At 46.2% G+C, this 19,670-nt stretch overlaps 1 protein-coding gene across 1 annotated transcript in view; it reads right to left on the reverse strand.

The window, feature by feature from the left end:
- LOC146188260 (jmjC domain-containing histone demethylation protein 1-like) overlaps window positions 1-19,670 on the reverse strand; it is a 71,057-nt gene that overhangs the window by 29,583 nt on the left and 21,804 nt on the right. The window contains exon 5 of the mRNA XM_084603708.1: window positions 5,525-5,690. Coding sequence (XP_084459834.1) covers window positions 5,525-5,690 — 166 coding nt within the window. The remainder of the gene's footprint in view (window positions 1-5,524; window positions 5,691-19,670) is intronic.

Below are 19,670 nucleotides of genomic sequence, written 5' to 3' on the forward strand. Positions count from 1 at the left end.
CACGGGCTGTCTGTTTTGAGATCCCTGTTTGCAGCTATCACTGAGCTTGTGGAAGCACTTATCGAGGGCCGCCCTATGGAGGGTGGGCCTCGGCTGTATTATCGGTGGTGCCATCACCAAAGGACCTGTTTCTGCCCCTTTTCTCCTTCCTGCCGCAATGCTTTTAGTGTGCAGCTTTCTGCAGTAGCTGCATAACTCGAAACTGCATGCCATCCATTTTAAAGAGATCAATCTGCGGTGGGCAACATGTGTGTCACAAAGATTGTTGTCTGGGCTACAGGCAGCTGAAGAGGATGCACTGCCATGGCAGTGCCATTGCACCAGAACAAGTGTCGTCATCGGACATATGGCAAGCACGAGAAGCGGGTGTTTGCTTCTCCTGTGAGGCAGTGGAAAAAGCTTGGGAAGGTCTGTTTTCCAATAGTGAAAGCCCGCTAGAACAGGCGATTTTACAACCATTTTGTATATTTTGCCACAAACATGCATGGTACATGCGTCTGTTGCAAGAAACATATGCTTTGAATTGATGACTAAGCAAACCACAAAGTGGGAAACAGTGCACACCAGTTTGCTTTCAGTGGGAATGCACCGATGGCAGCTAGCAACCTTAGTTCTAAGTTGCTGTGATTGGGATTGCATTTGAAAAAAAAAAAAAAAAAGGAAACTTCCGTGTGACGGGCAGCCCACCCACTCAAGTAGCACTGCTCATATCGGAAGACCTCTCCTGGGATGCTGAGAGACAGACTTAGGGGTGCAAGTGGCAGCACTGCCTTGAGAGTTCTGTCAGAATCCAGATGCAGGGTCTGTCACCATTGTTGTTCTTTTCTGCTTCCTCGGTCTGACTAAGGGGTCATGACTCACCACAGTTGTCCGACATGGCTCAACGAATTCTTCAGTGCATGCTATTAGGTGGCTTTCTGACAACTTAAAATGTTGATGCATATTTTGAAAACAAGTGTTTTGCACAGTAGGCACAAATAGGTTCAGTGAAGCAACGTCCTCGAATATCTGCGGGAAATTCGCAGTCCAAGTGAAAAGTGATGTGTACGTCAAGTTTGAGGTGAGTTTCATCCTTTTGCGACTCGTTTTTTCACAGTGTGAGTAATTAGGTTTCCGGCACTGCATATGCACATTCCACTAGATCAGATCATGAGTTGTGAACATACAGGAGAAATGGTGCTGATGAGTGAAACCGGCTAGTCACCGCGTGTGCTGTTTTCCTCTCTGTCTCTGTCCATTGTGCCTTGTGCCGTATAAACACAGATATAAGCAGCAGGTGAAGTAAGAGCAATCAAACCTTATACATGAAACGTCTCGTTCTTGAACGCCGTACTGGCTGCTCTGGACCTGTCACTGTCTATTGTTTTGTTCCCGTATGAGTTCCACGCACAAAAATAGAAAAATCTTATTTTTCGGCTACTTTCCGGCTGTATTTCGGTAGCTCTTACGACAAAATGGAACTCAACAGGAAACTTAGCTCTGTGCTTTACTGTAAGTTTTCTGTTCGTTCCTGCGGATAGCCGCAATGTGATCAGAACAAAACGATGGCGATATCAACGGCATCAGATCCAAACATTTCCTTTTTTTTTTCGCCGTGGCTCCCAGACGGCGCAGAATGCACGACTGAAACTACAGCACACCAGGCCGGTAAATAAGCGCGAGCTTTCTCCCTGTAGCGAGTGTTCTTTTTTTTTTGTTAGTTTTGTTAACAACTGGTGAATGGAACATCTTGAAGTGATGTTCCTACTGCATACCTTTGTCTCGTATTGACAGTACAAAAGAGAAGCTGGGCATTACAACCGATATGAGATAAAAGGTAGGTGTTGAGAATATAGTGACTGCAATGCAGTTTGTATGTTTGGTTGAGGTCCCAACTTCTTTTTGAAATTTTCGATTAGTGGAGGGAATTGCAGAGAATGATTATGTTTTCCCCCCGATCGTTGATTACTTAACACTTTCTTGTCCGCACTTATTTCCATCGATAGCCCGCTATCGATGGTTTCACGATTTGAATTTTCCCGCTGTCGAAGCGCTCCTTGGCAAGTGGCATCATCCAATGAGAAATAGAGGAACCCTTCTTTCAGTTTTGCTTTTGGTTTATTTTTCTGCTGTGCTGCGCCCATCGAGATGGTCTCCGGAGCCAGCTGATCGGCGCTCCTTGTTTACATCATGGTGTCGACATCGCGCTCTCCTGCTGCATGGAAATGGCCGTTTCCGCAGCAGCTGACGCATCAGAGAGCTCGTTTTTGGATGCGAGCAGCAGCAGTGATGACTCGGAAGACGAATTCAGCTCTTCAGACTTTAACACTGAGAGCGAAACTACATCACACTGACACAGAGCGTCAACAGTCATGCCTCAATAAGTTTCGCATTCGCTCCCCAAAAATTTCTGGTTTTGCTGAGCGCTGATTGGAAGAGATCACTGTTCTGAAGGCCATAATTGTTATCTGCAGGGTGACGTCTTTTGGGTAGTATTACTTGCCGCCAGCAGTGCATGGAGTCATGTTTTCCGCTAAAGGACAGCCAGGGGTCGACCTCAGCGTAGTCGACCTCGACTACTATTTTCTTTCCTAACTCAGTGAATACTGTACACAGAAAGCTAGAATTTGATGCAATGTTGCATCGGTCCCTGTTGTAACAGCATAAATTTTGAAAATTTTTTGTTTTATTTGCATCAAGAAACTTTCATGCTTTTGTGTGCTTGATTCAACTACATTATTTTGCTCATAGTTTTTTTTCCTCACTTATTCAATAAATGTGTTGACTGTCACTAATACCATTGTGAATAGGAATTCCTCCATTACAATTTCGTACTAAACACTCCTGTACCAAGCAAGTTTTGTTAAAGAAAAAAAAATGACACCACCCAAAAATTACCCTTTTCGCGCAGACAGGAACGTGTTAATATCCTTTCCCTAGGCTTTCATTACTTGCCCAAAACATTTTTCTTTTTCCTAACCGTTAACTGGTGAGGAGGGTAGACTGCTATCATAATGGTTGCTGGCTCCACTAAGGACAGAGACAGAGGTTAAGTATACACACTCCATTTTGGGGTTTGTGTTTTATTTTCTGTAATGATGCGTGGAGACATACACTAATCACCTCGTGATATTTGCCTACGGCCGCTGAATAATTTGTAATCATTTATTTTCTCACCAGTTTTGGTTTTGGTTTCAACAGCCTAGCGATGGCTGTGATGTCACATTCAAGTCTAGGTCACGTGAAGGATGAATAATACAGTGACGTAATCGTTCCTGTGTCGTTTTAATTCATCAAAACACTAAAGCCAGCCTGCCTCAAGGACACGAATCACAAAAAGTGAAGGGTCAGCGATTATATAGCTGTTTTTTCATGTCGCGCATGACCTAGACTTGATTGTGACGTCACAGTCATCTCTTGGCTGCTGAAACCAGAACCAAAACTGGCGAGTAAAGAAAAATCAGTAGAAAACTATTTAGTGGTCGTAAGCAAAAACCATGTGGCGAACCATAAAAAAGAGGCTTGCGCATCATTAGAGAAAAGAAAAAAGCCACCAAAATTTGGTGTCTATACTACTTAAACTTTTCGCTGTCGGGCATCTCTGGCCATGACGCAACCCCAGTGTCGGCTTGGTTTCAGGGAACGAGCATATTGTTACGGGTCCCCGTAACAACATCAAGGAATGAGTATAGCAATTTATTTTTGATTATGGTTGTTATACAAATAACACTGTCAATGGAATATGCACATTTCAGTGTTCTGCAGGTGTTGTTAATTAACATTATCGTTATTATCAGCATAATTATAAATTAAATAATTGAGGATAATATAAGAAAAAAACCTGCTCGATACTTCTTGAGAGACCCGCACAATGAAGATAAATGGCACGTTGTGAAATCAAGATTACAGAGGGAGATGGAAAGAGGCTAAAACAACCTCATCTACTGCTGCTAGCCGCAAGCAAGGGCGCGGCAAGAAAGAGCAAAAGCAGCGATCAAGTCATGTGTCGACCTACTGGAGAGGCAATGCCCTCAACATGGCGCATCGTAGCAGATGCGCCACGTCTACGCCAACGCCTCATTGATCGCATTTGATTGAGTTCCTCAAACTCATTCAATACCTAACATTGTTTTTATCGAATGTCGTTATATTTCTCCTGTGGCAGCAAAAAATGTCATTTTGAACAAACGTCATTCGATGGAAATGACATTAAATTTGCCGTGTGGTAGGAGTATTAGTCAATAAAAACAATGACTTCCAGTAGAGCCCTGCCTCCTTCCTCCAAATACACACCGAAATGCACCGAGCGGACGTCTGACTAAGGAGCGACTTCGCAGGATTTTTTGATCGCGTGACCTCTTTCAGCGAAAAGATTTGAAGTCAGAATTTGTGATACATATTCTTTAGAGTTTTGTAACCAGCAGTATCAGAACTAAAGCGATCTTATTTGACAGCATTTAATTTGTATATGTGGAACCCAATCCACTGTGCTTTGCTCGGACATAGAACAATAACCAACGTAACCAGAACTATGAATCAGAGATTCACGCTGCAGTTTTAAAAACGAAGCCTCTTGTAATGAAAATAAGGACTAACAAAAGCACCTGCATTAATGAACCGCACTTAGCTCATAAATGTTTTTTTTCGGACCTCGGACAAGCCCTCTCACTTGACAGCCGGGCTGGGTAGATCATAATTTCCATAGCTCGGACCAGGCCTGGGTGTGTATCGGAGAAGCAGGACCAGGCTCGAGCAGATGATGCAAATGGCAGCCAGGGCACGAGCTGATAATTACGGCCTGTACAGTGCTCTAGAGTATAGCCCTGTTTTCGAGACTTGCACAGATGCATCTAGAAACACAGCCCACACTACTCAAACTGCATCCTTCCAGTTTTTTGTATGGGAGTCTAAGGATATTCTGAGCAGCTGGATTCATAATTAACAATGTGACAGTAAGCTGTTTTAAAATAGGGCTGGCTCAAATAGGGAGACCCCAACCACATCCTTTGCCCTTTTTGTGCAAACGCACAGCATTCTTGTGAGGACAATTCAAGGCGCTGAGGCACAATAGCCGCAACAAGCTTGCATACACGTTTTTCCACAAATGGCAGTTTTGCGCCCTATGAAGCGACACAATGTGGAACACTTATGTGGTGTTGGCACCTATGCCCCTGCAGATCATGGAGCCTAGCAGTGCCATGGCCTTTCAGCTTGCGAGCCTAATTATATTGTCAATGCACAAAAGAACCATTTGCTAAAGTGACCTTTGAAACTGCCAAGCAAGCCCGTTCTGTGTTCCAGACCCTCGCGCTTCATTATGCCACTGAGGTGATGATTTAAGAAATGCTTCCGCTATGCACAAAATTACTCGAGTAGCAGCTGATATTTGCACACCTCTCAATGTGAAGTAATAAATGAATATTAGTAAAGGAAAGGAACTGTTGAACATTAGACAACGACAATGAAAGCTTGAAAATGCATCCCTTACTCATTCAAGCAAGAAGGCAAAAGAGTGAAAGATGGATGGTGACTAAGCAGCACTTACCAAGACTCGCAGCTTTTGGCAGCTCTGGGCTACGTTGATGGGGGTCTTGCTAAGAGACGAGATGACAAGGCCGTGGGAACCACGTAGTTCCAAGCGCTCCAGGCCAGCCACACACAGCAGCTCTGAGAGGCCACACAGTGATGCTGGGTGCAGGGGTTCAGCCGACCTGCCAACAAGTGGTGTGACATCTGAAGCTTTTGCACACGTTGTCTGTTTTCGTTTTAACCTCGGTTCCAGCTTGTGACCTTAAAGGTCAACTTCGAGGGTTCTTTCAACACCTTCTCGACTTTTACAAGGCCTGCGCACATCCTCATCTCCCCAGCTGTCTATGTCACACTAATTATCCTGTCCTTTGAAAAGCCATCGCCCCACACACTCCCAGTCAGCAATGTAACAGGTTCGAGAAAAATTTGCGCAAGTCCACACAAGCTTTTCAGTCGTCTCTTGCGTAATGCCTCGCTCTAAGTTGGCGTCATTATTAGTTTGTTTTTTTGTTTGACATGGTCAAGTGCACTTGCATTCACGTGTATATACAGTCGGACCCAGATATATCGAACTCGAAGGGGATCGCAAAACAGTTCGATATATAGATAATTTGATATACAGAAATCGGCTTGAGACGCCACTTGGGATCGTGAAAAATGATCCGGTATTTGTCACGTAATCAACCCAGTTGCATAATGAACTCAACCCCTACTTTTGCCCCCAGAGAAAATGAAAAAAAAAGCGTTCAGAGGCACGTCCCTCTGTTTCGACCGTCGCATCCGCAGCTCATTTATCGGCAGCGCACCAAGATGATACACAGCAATAACGTCACGCCATGTTCATCTTTTGATAGATCCTGCGGTGGCAGGCAGCGAGCTTGGCAGAGTGCATGTGATGGCTTGATTGCATAAGCCTGGTTCGATTTATTCAAGCCGTGCTTGGGATGGGCAGAGTCCACTGCCACAAAATCACTGAAAGCGTGATAGCTGCAAATGCCTTTTGAAGTGAACAATGCTAAAAGTCAGTGTCATGGTCGCAGCTGACCATGTGCTTTTGTTGATTCGTAGATGTAAGAATGGACAACTCTCGAAAAAAAATACCTGCCGCTTCTTAATGTCCGTGGCCGCCATGGCTTACGCTGCACCGCACATTCAGCATGACAAGGTCGACTCTAGCAAAAGAAAAAGAGATTTCAGCTTCTTAATGCCTGCAGCTGTCATAGCATACGCTACGTTGCACGTTCATCATGACGGCAAGAATGAACGACTCTCGCAAAAACAAAAACTCCCGCTTCTTCGTCTGCAGCCGCGCATGTGCAGCACGACGCGCCATGGACGCGCTGCCGTGCACAGAGAGTTCACAACACGCACTAGAGAAAGCATCTGCCACAGGCTGAGCTGGCTTGTCTGCGCATGCGTAGTGCGTGCTGCTGCGAATGAAGACTGGGAAAGAGAGAGGAAGGGGAGAGATAAAGCTTGGCAGAAGAGTGGGCACTGCCTTGCTCTTCGCTCTATCGCATTTTTCCCTTTCCTGAACCCCACTGCTGCATTGGCTCCCTCTCGTTCCTTTACGCACATGGCTTGCAAACGTCACATACTTGCGCTCGCATCGCACGTCAGCCGCTGCGCACAGAGCGTTCACAACACGCACTAGAGAAAGCATCTGCCACAGGCTGAGCTGGCTTGTCCGCACATGCGTAGTGCGTGCTGCTGCGAACAAAGACCGGGAAAGAGAGAGGGAGGGGAGAGATAAAGCTTGGCAGAAGAGTGGGCACTACCTTGCTCTTCACTCTATCGCATTTTTCCCTTTCCTGAACACCACTGCTGCATTGGCTCTGTCTCCTTCCTTTACGCACATGGCTTGCAAACGTCATGTAGTGGTGTGCAGCAGCGATCACCACAGATGTGGGCGCTTTTGGGAGAGGCTTTGCGGCGCTGCCCTAGACCATCCGTCGCCAAACTGTGCCCTCTCCTTCCTTCCGTGCGTGGCTTGAAAACGTCATGCGACAAACGGCCGATGATGCGATCGTCTTTGGGGAAGGCGCACCATCCAATGCGTAATGCGGAGTTCGATATATCTAACGACCGGTGAAACTGAGTTCAATATACAACGCAGCTTTCCTATTCTTTAACATGGGATTTTCAAGGAGATATTCCGTGAGTTCGGTACAGCCAAAATTCAAAATATCCGGATTCGATATATTCGGGTTTGATTGTATTTGTGAAGACAGAAAGCTGGGAGGGTTGGTGTGTCATCATTAATAAAAAGACATTAGCACTCATTATGACTTCTTCTATGTCCGTGGCCTTGTTACATACGCTAGACTTTTTATTAATTATGTATTTGTGTGTGAGTATGTGCAAAATATTCAGGTGTGAACATCACTGGTACATGAACAAGGCTGCGGCATTGAGCAGAAGCAATAGCTTGACATGGTGCAACATGGGACGGTGTTGTGTTCCCCGGTGCACCGAACACTATGACATTGGTCCCAAGGTGCGTGTTTTTGCATTTCCCAAGGATGACATTTGCAGATACAGATACATACAGATACATTCCAAGGTGAGAATGTGGCATTAATGCCATAATCCGCAAGCCCCGTGTGCTCGATAGATCAGTAGGTCATAAGCCACCTAAGTAACGCTTGACTAGACTAGCAGTCAATGCACTCTGCCTAGGGCAGGGCATGAATAATGAACAGAAATGTGCAGTACTGTGCTGGACTGCTTAAATACCCGCAATTTAGATATACAGTAGAACCTCAGTGATAGGACTCTCGCATGGTCATGAAAAAATTTGTATCATCCGAACATTCATATCCTCAAAACAAACGAAAATAAGTATGCAGAAGCACAGGAAAGGCAATCCCGCATATCTGTTTACGTCAGAGAAGGTTTATTAAGGTTGCGTGGTCACCACCACAGCGCGACAGCCAATCGTGACATCGGCGACGAGCGGGCCGCGTGTCTCCGCGGTCTTCTCGTGGCATGTATAGCACGACCAGAGAAGACGACGTGCCAGCTGCATGGCGCCGCAGACTGCTCGCGATGTGTACAGCACGACTAGCAGCCGTGGTCTACGATGTGCGGCCCGTGCGCGCCCGCCGACTACAACTCACGGCCATGCACCGCTGCAAGCCTTTCGCGGCGTGGAAAACGATTGCGATGTCGGCGATGTGCAGTCCGCCCGTCTCCGCGTACTTCTCGCGGCGCGTACAGAATGAATGGGGATGGTGACATGCGGGCCGCGGAGTGCCACAAACTGCTCAGGGATCACGATTGAGGAGCCAGCGATATCTGGTCCATGCGCACCCGCCGCATACGCCGCTACCAACTACAGTGGTTGCAACATCTGTGATTTGTGGGCAACGCGCCGCTGAAAGCTTTTCACGGCATGAACCCGACAAAAAATCGCGACGTCGGCAGGGTGCGGCCCACGCGTCACTGCGAACTGCTCGTGATACATACATACAGTGCGGGCTGGCAATCGCGAAGTAAACGATGTGCGGGCAGTGTGTAGTTCTCAATGTTCTGGTCGCAGTTCGTGTGTTCGTATCATCTATAGTGGCGCGGAAGAGTGCTTGAACCATCTGAAATTTTGCACATTGTACAGAATGCACTCTGGTCGGGGAATTTCGCATCAACCGGATTCGTATCACCAAACTTTTACTGTAATACGTCCACATGCCAAAAATAAGCAACTATATATTTTTCCTACATTGCGAGGTTTGTGTGCCTCACTTTCAAGAGGACCTCCCCAAGCAACTATCACACTTCGCTGCAACAACAGGAAAGATTTTGAAAGTTGACACTGACATGGTTCATCTAGTGTCCAATGTCGTACCACCCATTTTCCTGAACTACGCAGCTTAATTGAGCACAAAGTGCACTCGATGGGAATCCCCAGCGTCACAATGAGCTCGAATGCAGGAGAGCCTCCAGGAGCACTACGGACACAAGAAATGACTAGGAGCAACAAAATATGATAGCATCATTTCAAAACCTCAAGTATACTTTCTTGAATTGCCAACAATGATTTCTGGACTGTCAGTGTCAACAGTCGGGAGGGCCCAACGCCCCAGGCGACCAGTAGGGTCTTTCAGCGTAGAAAGCCAACATAAGGCGTGGTGGTCGGTGGCGACGGAGAACGGGCGGCCAAACAAGTAAGGGCGAAACTTTGTAATGACCCAGACAAGAGCTAAGCACTCATGTTCTGTGATCGAGTAATTCCGCTCAGCTGCAGAAAGGAGGCGACTGGCATAAGCAATGACGCGAGTGCGACCCACCTGCTGTTGGGCGAGAATGGCACCAATACCGTGACCCACTGGCGTGGGTGCGTACCTCCGTTGGTGCCGAGGGATTGAAGTGTGCCAGAATGGGTGGGTTGGTGAGGACCGCAATGAGTGCAGAAAAGGCTTGAGATTGTTCTTGGTCCCAGCAAAGTGGAGCGTCGTTCTTCAGAAGATTGGTGAGTGGACGAGCCGTCCGCAAAGTTGGGGACAAATCACCAAAAATAGGAGCAAAGGCCTAGAAAACTATGCACGTCACTGGTACAGCGGGGTGTAGGAAATGCACTTACAGCACGTATTTTGTCTGGGTTGGGTTGAATGCCACATGCGTCAAACCTGTGACCGAGCACCTTGAGTTATCGTAGGCGGAAGACTTCAAGAATGGCATCAAGGCGATAGGGATGGCTCTTGAAGGTCGAGGAAAAGACAATAATGTCATCGAGATAACATACACATTCTTCATTTGATACCAAGCAAAAGTGAGTCCATCATGCTCTTGAATATTGCGGGCGCATTACACAGACCAAAAGGCATCACCTTGAATTGGTACAGGCCATCGGGTTTGGCGAAGGCGGTCTTCTCTTGGTCCGGTTCGTCAACAGCAATCTGCCAATAATTGAAACGAAGATCAATCGAAGAAAAATAGCTGGCACCGTGCAAGCAGTCAAGGGCATCATCTATCCTGGGGAGCGGGTAAACTTCCTTCTTTGTAATTTTGTTGAGATGTCGGTAATCAACGCAGAACCTCCAGGTATTGTCCTTCTTTTTAACAAGCACGACAGGTGATGCCCAGGAACTGTTGGAAGGCTCTATAATGTTCCTTGCCAACATCTTGTCGACTTCATCTTGTATGAGGCGACGTTCAGAAATGGCCACTCGGTAAGGTCGTCTGTGAATTGGGCTGGCGTCTCTGGTATCGATTCGATGTGTAACGAGGGATGTATGACCCAAGGGTTGGTCACCAAAATAAAAAATATCACTGTAGGATGTCAGAAGAGTCGCAAGTGCTTTAGCACGGTCAGGGCGCAAGTGATGAGCAACCATGTTGGATATACGGAACCGCTAAGGTGGGAACAGTGCAGGTCGTGTGGGCAGTCCAGCAATAGGGCCACGTAAAAAAGCAGCCACATTAAACTCCGACAATGGGGTCAGTTCGGCGAGAGATATGCCTTCAGGAAGAACTTGCACAAGAGATGAAGTTCAGGGCTGGAATACAAGTGCTGTTATTCGCTACATGCACTATACGTAAAAAAGCAGCCACATTAAACTCCGACAACGGGGTCAGTTCGACGAGAGATATGCCCTCGGGAAGAACTTGCACAAAAGAGCTGAAGTTCAGGACTGGATTACAAGTGCTGTTATTCACTACATGCACTATATTGTGAGGCAGAGAGATGCTGCCCTGAAGTGTCACGACGATTATGGGGCAAACAACGTAGTTGCCATCCAGAACGAAGGGAAAAGGCGACATGAGCACATACACTGCGGCTTCTGGTGGTAGGCTACTAAATGTAGCAGAGCGGAGACAGAGCGTTGAAGTTTCAGGAGCTTTGTTGTCAGGGTAGAGCGGCAGATCTAGATGAATCAGTCTAGAAGAACAGTCAATGAGAGCGGAGTGTTGCCAAAAAGTCGAGTCCTAATATACCTTCTTGAGGACTGGTGAGGACTGTAAATAGCACAGGGATGTGGCGGTCGGCAATGGTAACTCTCGCAGTACACATACCAATGACAGTAGCTGTGTTGCCATCAGCAACACGAACGGTAGACGAGGAAGCAGGTGTGAGGACTTTGTTGAGGCGTCGACGGAACGAGGAACTGAGAACAGAAATGTGGGTGCCAGTGTCAACAAGGGCAGAAAATGAGACTCCATCCACAAGAATATCAATGAGGTTGTCTGGGTGCGGGGTCAGTTCCGAGTTGACAGTCCGGGTCGGGAATGCAGCGTCACTCCAGGGCGCTGCACTCGCTAATTTCTCGAGTAGGTGCCGGCGTATGATGGAAAAGAGTTGCGGCGAGATACCGGGGAACGGGATCGACGAACCAGTGGGGATGGAGATCGGCTGGAGCGACGGGCAATGGGGACAGATTCGTTTCGAGGCTCATCTTGTTGAGAAAGATAATGTCCAGGTCCATCGTAGGCGGGGCGGAGCTCCTCTGGTTGGGCAGGGAAGCGACGAGGTCCTTGGTAGTATCGGCGGTCGGCGTTGTAATAGGAGTGAGGAGCGAAGAAGGTACGGCTATGGCAATAATGCGATGTGTGACCAGTGCGACAACAAGTGAAGCAAATTGGCCTGTCGTCTGAGGTGCGCTACTCTGCAGGATTGCGACTAAGGTAGCGACGTGGGGAAGGTGGGCTGGCATTAGCAGCAGCACTACAGGAACAGAGTGGGATGGTGGCGTGGGCGACATGGGACTGGAGGAGAGACCGACGTTGGCAAGTTCTTGGCGAACTACAACCTTATCATAGCCACGGTGTTGGGTAGCGAACCATGAGTAGTGTAGGAGCTAAGGCCTCGAGTTCTCTCCGGATGATCCGAGTGATGTTCGTGGGATGAGAAGGCTGTTGCAAAGGGGCCAGATCATCGCAGGATGATGTAGCTGCGGTGTTTGGAAGGCGCTCAAAGCGATGTACCAGGCGTCGTTGTTTAGCTTGCTCGAATTTTCGACAGACTTGAAGCACTGAGTCGACGGTGGAGCAATCCATGCAGAACACGATGTTGAACGCATCATCTGCAATGCCCTTGAAGATATGGCCTACCTTGTCATTTTCCGTCATTGAGCAGTTGACCTTGTGACACAACGCAAGCACGTCTTGAATGTAGGCAAGGTAGGACTCTGTGGAGGATTGGATGTGAGATGAAAGTTCTGTTTTTGCTGCGACAGCTCGACCAATGGGCTTCCTGAACAGGCCCTGAAGCTTTTGCTTACAGATTGCCCACATCACCAGCTCTTGTTCATGATTTTGGAACCACGTGCGAGCTGTTCCCGCCAAATAGAAAATGAAGGTGGCCAGCATAATGGTCGGGTCCCAATGGTTGTTCTTGCTGAAGCGCTCGTACTCCTCCAGCCAATCTTCCACGTCTGTCTTCTCTTCGCCATTAAATATGGGAGGGTGGCGGATTTTCGTGAGCACAACTGGCTGAGCCGAAGTTGCCGCGGTGGTAGGGGCTGCCTTAGAGGTCATAGTGATAGTTGTCGACGTCATTGAGAGCCCAGGTAGATGACGGCCACTGCACAAATCCAGCTTTTGGCAGCGCAAGGGGTAATCTGTGCGCACGGGGATCTTTGGTCACCTCCACCAAAATGATACGTAGCAAGAAAGTCAGCTTGAGAACGCAACGGCTGATAACTGAAGTGAATATTCAGGTAGGCGCCAACCTTCTCGTAGCACTAGCTACCGTTGCTACAGCTTCGTCTTCCGTGTCACTACTGTTGATCTTCGTCTTCTTCAACATCCAGCGATGCAGGGCATATATGTAACAATATAAAACAGGCTGCCTTTAGCAACTACTTGGAACAGACCAGCAGCAAACGGAACGCTTGCTGGTGCACTTCATAACGGAACACCTAGTCTGACCTAATGCATTTACTTATTTTGACTTGATGGATTAAAATGTCGAGTCTACTACTTCAATGCGCTTCAGCAGTGATACTAATTTAGAGTCCAGATAAATGGACATGACACTTCCTTGTGCATATCTACCTATTTTATTTCGAATACAGCTCAGAGTCCCCAAATACGGGGTATTACATGATCCTTTTTGATTCTATGTCTGGCCTTATCTAATAAGTTCTTGAGAATTGGTTATTTGGTCTGCCAAAAAGGTGCCTTCAGACCACAATAACGCGGCTTGGTAAGCTTGGCACCAGTGCCGCTCCCATACTTTTTGCCTACCGTGGGATCGCAGATGATTGCAACACCATTTCAACTGCCTTCTTTGTTTGTAAACATGGAGGAGGTCTGCAGGAGTTGAAGCAGCTCGAGCATTTTGGAGCAACTTTGGGACATAAACAAATGGCATTGAAGGGTATATCAACATTCAGCTTTACTTCACTGTCTCCTGCCAACAGTTTATCAGTCTTTGCTTGAGCAATGCTGGGACTCATTTTTAATATCTTGGCAGTAGGCCATATGCCTTTCCAACACTCTTGAGAAGCTTCCTAGTGAGTGACAACTTTGGCATTCCAACCCATTACGCTTCAAGTATGATTTTGTCTGACGTAGGCCTCACATGCTTCTCAGGAACAAAGGAGCTTGATGTTGAAGTACTGGCTTGTTTTCATAGTAAAAGCACTACAAAGACTTGAGTATTTTTTGCAGCCTTCCTAACAGCTCGCGTTTTTTTACGCTACCTGCTTCATTAGCTACTCTCGCTACTCTTTCCACTGGCAATTCAAAAGGCTGAAAGGAGGTGCTACGTCACAGGTATTGTGCATTTTTTTTTGCAATTAACTATCTCCAATCACCTGTGGCTCATACAAAATTTACTTGCAAAAAAATATTTATTATGCTCCATGCTTACTGCCCTTACAAAAATTTCATTTGTATTAAGCCCAGTGTAACCACCTGTGGCTGATACAAAATTTACTTGCGAACAAATATTTATTATGCTCCATGCTTCCTTCCCTTACAAAAATTTCATTTGTATTAAGCCTAGTGCAAGATGCGTTATATTTTTGCCCCTGGCGCTGTGACATTGTTCCAGAGTTCTGCTAAATTTGATAGCAGAAAATTAAGGCAGCCAGTTGGGAGCAGGCAAAGCAGTTTGGAGCAGAATAAAGCAGGCAAAGCAGTTTGGAGCAGAATGGAGCAATTGGAATAGTGCTTCCACCCGTTTTTAAGTTTTCAGAACTCCTTCCTGCCTAATTTTTAGGCAATAAAATGTGTTCATAAAAGTAACTGTGAAGTGGTTTCTTATGCTTACCTACACACAGCAATACTTCCACTGGTAGTATAGGCCACCTCACAAAGTTGCAATGTATTTGTTACAGCCATCATTTACTTTGCATGTCTGCATCACTTGCTACTGAAGCTTTCTCTGCTGTCTTTGTCACAAACCCTTGAGACAGCACTATTTTTGGGATAGCATATTGAAAGGTTCTTATGCAAAATGATTTTAATGGGAATTAGTAAAATGTGCCAATTTTGTACAACCATCCAGGTAACTAGTGAGTGCGAAGGCCGTGTTTTCTATGCTCGTGTGCATTACAAAGGCGCTAATCTGCGAGATCAAATTTAAGTAGATGCACACCAAGCCCTTGCCTAATCTTGACCTTTCCAGATGTTTGATCCACCCTAATGCATAAGAGCACAAAAAATGTGGCCGTTGTGCATGCTAGTTAAATATTGCAACGTGCCTTTACACGCACCCTAAACCGAGTCCGATAGAACTATTACTGGCCACATCTTTCTTCAAGCGTTAAGCGTTACGTACAGACTTGTCGACAATGCCAGCGGCGAAAAAAACCCGCGCTCAAGCCATCCGCCATGTTGCAATCAATCGAGCCACCTTTCACACCCTTTGAGCAAGTGGACATGGACCTTTTAGGTCCATTTCCTTTATCCTCAAATGGACACAAGTGGATCGTAGTAGCCACAGACTACTTAACACGCTACGCTGAAACGAAAGCCCTTGCCCGAGGTACTGCCGGCGAAGTTGTTTGATTCTTTAATAACGACATTGTGCTCAAACACGGTGCACCGTCGACCATCATTACTGACCGGGGAAAGGCATTTACAGCTCGGCTACTGCGCCACTCTCAGCCATACCGAGCCGCGCACAACAACAGCGTATCACCCTCAGACAAATGACCTAACAGAACAACTCAACAAAACTTTTGGTGGACATGATCTCAATGTACATCAACATTGAACATAAAATGTGGGACGAGATCCTGCCGTATGTCACCTTTGCCTACAATACAGCGCCGCAGAAAACCACGAAGTTTACGCCATTCTATCTCGTATATGGCAGGGAGGCCCGCACGATATTGGACACGATACTCCCGTGCAAGAATGAAGCGGTCGAACCCAATGCCGCCCATTTCGTGGAACAGGCCGAGCAAGCCCGTCAGCTGGCCCACTTGCACATCAAGGAGCAGCATGCCACCAATGCTCGACACTATAACCTTTGGCACAGGGAAGTCCACTACGAACAAGGATACCAAGTCTGGGTGTGGACCCCCGTGTGCCACAAAGGCTTGTGCAAACTGCTCCACCAGTATTTCAGAACCTGTAAAGTCCTGCGCCGCTTAAACAGCGTTAATTACGAAGTTATTCCAGATGGAACTGCGACCATCAGTGTTCGGCGTCAGCGGCCTGAAACTGTGCATGTGATACGCTTAAAGCCGTATCTTTTGCGTGACTGAGTGCTGTGTCAACATCGCGTTTCGTAATATTGACGCTTCCTGCAAGTGAAACCTTAAGTTATTGCACAGCTCACCTCACACCTAATTTTTTTTTCTCCTCTCACTTTGTCATCGGGACGATGTTTTTCTTTCACAAGGGGGGGGGGTATAATGCCACGTGCTTAGCACTGCGCGACTGCCATGCTTGGTGCCGACGACAACGAAGCGGTTGTTGGCTCGAGAGGCATGCTGGTGCTGGACTCTGGAAGCCGACCTTATTCTTGGGTCCTCGTCTATGTGCACCTTCACGGCTTTACATGTGTTCAACTTTTAGTCGTACAACTGAATGACCAGTATAGTCTGAATAAAACCTTGCTTGGCTGCAGAGGGGCACCAAATAGTGCACGATTGCTTATTGTAATGATCAATTGATGGTTTAGAGAAAAAGCTATGAATGTTTACAGTATGCCTAGAAATGTTCTTGCAAGATGTTTTTTTATCCAACTTTTAGCCTAACGTTAGCACAGCTATAGCAAGGCTTCAGGCCTGCTATAGCTAGATAACAGCTATGACTAGACTTCTACTAAACTTTGCTTTGGTCTAGCCGAGATGTTTATTAGACGTCATCTAGTTCTCCTTGCGTTTCACATCGGACAAAGAAAAGCACCATCTCGAATGGCTACCAAGTCAAGACTGAGCATCGCAGACAGCTCGCCAGGATGTAGACTGGAAGAGGTCGAAACAAGCTACACACCAGTGCTGCTGGATCTTGCATAATTGCGTTGCTCACGATTGTAGCCCCTTAGAATCCGTATTTTAGGGATGACCCTCATACATGTTCTTGCTTTTCCGAAATGAGTCTCTCTGGAGTACAGCCTGATGAGCCTCCCAGATGAAAGCTGCATTCATCGGAAAAGGCGTTCCTTCTAAAGCTCGACACAGTTCCCATCATTGTCGTCATCGTCTGGATTATACCCACTGCAGGGCAAAGGTCTCTCCCATTTTCCTCCCATTAACCCAGTCCTGTGATAGCTGCATTCACTTGACCTATGAGAACTTAACCTCATCTACCCACCTTTCTGCCGTCCCCTGCTGTTTCACTTCCCTTGGAATCCAATTGGTTACACTCAGAAACATCACTTATCCTCTCTTCGCACTAGATATCCTGCCCATGCCCATTTCTTCTTGATTTCCCCTAGAATATCATTAACTGGAGTTATTTCACTGACTCACTCTGCACGCTTCCTATCTCTTAACATTACACCTACCATTTTTCATTCCATAGCTCCCTGCGTTGTCCTCAGCTTAACAAGAACTCTTTGTGTTAGCCTCCATGTTTCAGCCCCGTGGGTGAGTACAGGTAAAATAAAACTATTACATACTTTCCTCTTGAGCAATACTGGTAAGCTGCTAGTCATAATAAAGTACTTTTCAAATGCACTCCATCCAAATCTTATTAGGAAAACCCTTATTGAAATCCCACTTCCCCGTGAAGACGTGCTCATCATTGTCCTCTGTGATGCGGTTGTGTACACTGCAAAACACTGTCCTGAGACAGAAGATAGTACAGATTCTCAATGTCTAGAAGTTGCCAGGCTGTAGTAGTTGCCTGGTTCGTGGCCTGAAGATATTCAACCAAATGCTTCCAAGTACACCACGACTAAAGAATCATCTATGTTTAGACTTGATATATGTTGCTCTAGACAGCTGGAGATGCTGCATACTTTTCGGAGACAGTTGCTCGAAAAAGAACTTGTTCCTTATATATCTTATCTGTGAAAAAAAATTTCAAGGTGAAAATTGCTGGGCCAGTTCCCTTGTGCACACAACTTTTCATGATTCAGCACTGACAGAAGATCAAGTGTTTGGTTTGTGGAGTTTAATGTCCCAAAGCGACTGCGGCTGTGAGAGACGCCGTAGTGGAGGACTCCAGAAATTCCAACCATCTGGGGTTCTTTAAAGTGCAATGACATTACACAGCACACACGGGAGCATTGCTTTTTGCCTCCATCGAAAAGCAGCCGCCGAAGCTGGGATTCAATCCCAGATCCTTGGGCAAAGTAGTCGAGTGCCCTAACCACTGCGCCATCCTGGCGGGGCAGATCAAGCGCTTTTTTACCACGATTTCTCTGACAGATACTACTTTTAAATTCTTCTCTACCGATTATTTTGCCTTCTTGTAGTCCTCTTTGCCGGATAAAAGAAACCTTCGGCTGCATGAAGACATCCCTTCACAAGACAACACTTAGCTTCTTGTTGCTCCCTTGTGACTGAAGAACGGCCACAGATTCGCTGATGTACCATATGCTGTCTTCCCCGACCGAACTGTAAACATCGATCTTCTTCACTGTGCCAAGGTATGGGTCGTGGGCGTATTGTGGTCCTGGTTGTTGAATTTTTCTGATCTCATCTGGCAACTCACTCCTGGCTGCCAAAGACTAGGATGTTGATCCTGTTGTCTTTTTCTTTGTGGAAAGTCTCAATCTGCCCATGTTCCAGATGCATTCTGTAAGGAAGTCGGCAGTCCTGTTCCATTTGCTGCCCAACAACTTGTTCACACGAAAGTCCAAGACAATCTCTGAAGTATTGTGCCTGTCGCCCCCATTTGGAGTTCTTCTGGAATGATGGAAGGAGAAAGCTGCTGGCTGCTTGAAGTCCAGGAGGGCAGGTTCCTAACTTGATGTACTAGTAAGCAACTCTTGCATTGCACACACTTATGGCAATTAGAGAAGATAGGGTGGCCAGATTATTACAGGAACTGTTAAGACGTCCAATAGAGCCCAATGTACCAGAAAAGTGTCTTAGGAGTAGAGCAACTTGATAACAATTTTCATTTCTGTGATTTCTTTCACTCATGCGTATAAGTACTGAGTGCCATGACAAATAAAGTTAGCTGAGAGTCAGTACTCATTCTGTATCACCCTGTATCATCTATGTGTTTTTCACGCTGTTTGAGGTAATGCTCTAAAATGCTGTTAGTAAGCGGCAAATATAATGGGCAATTTGGTCAACTTTTTTTATTTCTCAATTTATTGACTTTCAATAACCTCAGGCTATCATTTGTACTATGACAAAACATTATATAAAAAGATGCAGTGCAAAATTTGGAAACAATTTTTTATAAACATGGATTGAAAATTGTTACCAAACTATATGCTTTTGATGGCCCCAACATATCAAGAATTTCATGGGTTTCAAATGACGGGGCAGTACAATCTCATTATCACAATAAAGAACAGTGACCAGGAGATCAGAACTTGCATGGGTTGCAATGCTGTAAACCTCCAGTTAAAAGCACAAGTACATGAAGTAATAAATGAGAAAAATGCACATTACGCTGGTTTTTTTCAACTTTCCTTTCTTTACTTTTTCTACACTGCATCACTCATTCCTTTTGGCCTTTCCCATCGAATGGCAACAGAATGAATGTTTTTTGTGGATAAATCGTGAGACATGGATTAAAGTAATAACGCTCTTAATTCTTCTATACTCACTGAAAGTGAATCTTCTAAGGAACATTTATAT

This window comes from Amblyomma maculatum, chromosome 5, assembly GCF_055883805.1.
Source record: "Amblyomma maculatum isolate TAMU_Amacu chromosome 5, ASM5588380v1, whole genome shotgun sequence".
Classification (NCBI taxonomy): Eukaryota; Metazoa; Arthropoda; class Arachnida; order Ixodida; family Ixodidae; genus Amblyomma; species Amblyomma maculatum.